Source organism: Nicotiana attenuata, unplaced genomic scaffold (genome assembly GCF_001879085.1).
Source record: "Nicotiana attenuata strain UT unplaced genomic scaffold, NIATTr2, whole genome shotgun sequence".
Classification (NCBI taxonomy): Eukaryota; Viridiplantae; Streptophyta; class Magnoliopsida; order Solanales; family Solanaceae; genus Nicotiana; species Nicotiana attenuata.
Genome location: NW_017689147.1, coordinates 2,446 through 4,290, shown reverse-complemented (window position 1 = coordinate 4,290; position 1,845 = coordinate 2,446). Strand labels below are relative to the sequence as shown.

The window sequence follows — 1,845 nt, the reverse complement described above, 5'->3', positions numbered from 1 at the left end:
TATAGAATTTCATTAGGTATATTGTTGTTATATTACTGAAAAGATAATTGTAGGTAGTCGTCCATAAAAATTGAGTTCAATAAACTAAAAAGCAAAACAGATTACTTGTTACGACAGGTAAAAATACAATGAAATAATCAAAAATCTTTATAGTGTCGGTGCATACATATTAAATCATATTGAAAACTTTACATCCACACCCTACTTCTACCCCCATATCCCACCCCATAAAATAATATTTCTTGAGATTAAGACATACAAGAAGAACAACCTATAAAAGATTCCAAGAAAACAGACAAACCAGAAAAATACTCTTTGAGAGGACCCATATTAAAAAGATTACAAACTAACTCATGTCATACTCCCCTCCATAACTTTAATGCCTTATACATACAAAATAAAAGGGACATTTTCTTGAACCATATATGTCCTTTGTATAAGTCTTGAAATTCTTGTTAATTTTCCAACTTATCATGTATCATTCAACACTTCAGAAAATGCCATCTTCACAAAATGCAGCTAACAATTTCCAACCAAGTATTGCTGTTGTTATTGGTGTTCTCTCCATCATGTTTTGCTTAACATTTCTCCTCCTCCTCTACTCCAAATTCTGTCGTAGATCGCCTCCTCCTGTCCACGCTACGCGAATTCAAGATGGTCTAATTCTACCAGTAACAAGAAGTTCCTCAGGTATCGATAAAACTATAATCGAATCACTTCCTTTCTTTCGATTCTCATTGCTCAAAGGTTCGAAAGATGGTCTTGAATGTGTTGTTTGTTTATCAAGATTCGAAAATGTAGAAATTCTTCGATTGTTACCAAAATGCAAACATGCTTTTCACATTAACTGTATTGATCAATGGCTTGAAAAACATTCAAGTTGTCCACTTTGTAGACATAAAGTAAGTGCTGAAGACCATACATTGTTGACATATTCAAATAGTTTTAGATTTTTAAGGAATCAATCTGAGCTAAGAGAAGATTCCAACTTGGAACTTTATGTACAAAGAGAGGAAAATGGTAAGAATAGATCATCAAGATTCAGTATTGGGAGTGTTAGTTTCAAGAAATCTGAAAAGGGTGTTAAAGAAGAAGAATTGCCAATTCAAGAAAACAATATATTTGATACAGAGGAACAAGACAGTGTGTTACTACATAAGTTCAATCATAGGATTATTGTGTCTGATGTTGTCCTAAAACATCGATGGAGCGACGTTAGTTCTTCGGATTTGATGTTTTTGAATACTGAAATGATAAATGATATGACAAGCAATAGATTTTCATCTTCAGAATCAAGAACCAATTTAGAAAGTACATCAAAAGTGTTAAGACAAAATGAGAAAAGAGCCATGTCAGAAATTTTGATATGTCCAAGATTTGAAGAGTTCAATACTAGGAATTGTAATAGAGAGAATTGTGGTATATCAAATAATGTGAAGGAAGAAAGAAGGAACAGGATTTGGCTTCCAATTGCAAGAAGAACAGTTCAATGGTTTGCTAATAGGGAAAGAATAAGGTATGTAGCTTGGGGATCGGATACCGGCAAAATTCCCGCCAATGGCTGAGATGTTCGGTCGACTCCCTTTCCCTTTGTGGGGGTCCTGACCCCTATGAGTGAGCAGAAAAGGGAAGAGGAACGAGGCCCTGGTGAACCATCATAATTATTGAACAAGTGTAAGTTTCGGCGTCCCAGAGTATGAAGTACTGACCACACCGAGGGATAAGCCCTAAAGCAAAGCACGAGAACAAGCAGAATTAATGTGTTCCAATTTCTGGCCTTGCACTGACCATGAAAACACAAGACAATCATTGGATGTATAGTCTTTTTCATTGGTATTCTCTTAA

General features: G+C 35.1%; 1 protein-coding gene across 1 annotated transcript; it reads left to right on the top strand.

Annotated features, from left to right (window-relative positions):
- The first annotated feature begins 309 nt into the window (after positions 1-309).
- Positions 310-1,833, top strand: LOC109222386 (E3 ubiquitin-protein ligase ATL42-like). Its single transcript, XM_019386751.1, has one exon. The coding sequence runs from the start codon at positions 474-476 to the stop codon at positions 1,563-1,565; it is 1,092 nt and encodes a 363-aa protein (XP_019242296.1). The 5' UTR covers positions 310-473; the 3' UTR covers positions 1,566-1,833.
- The last annotated feature ends 12 nt before the right edge of the window (positions 1,834-1,845 follow it).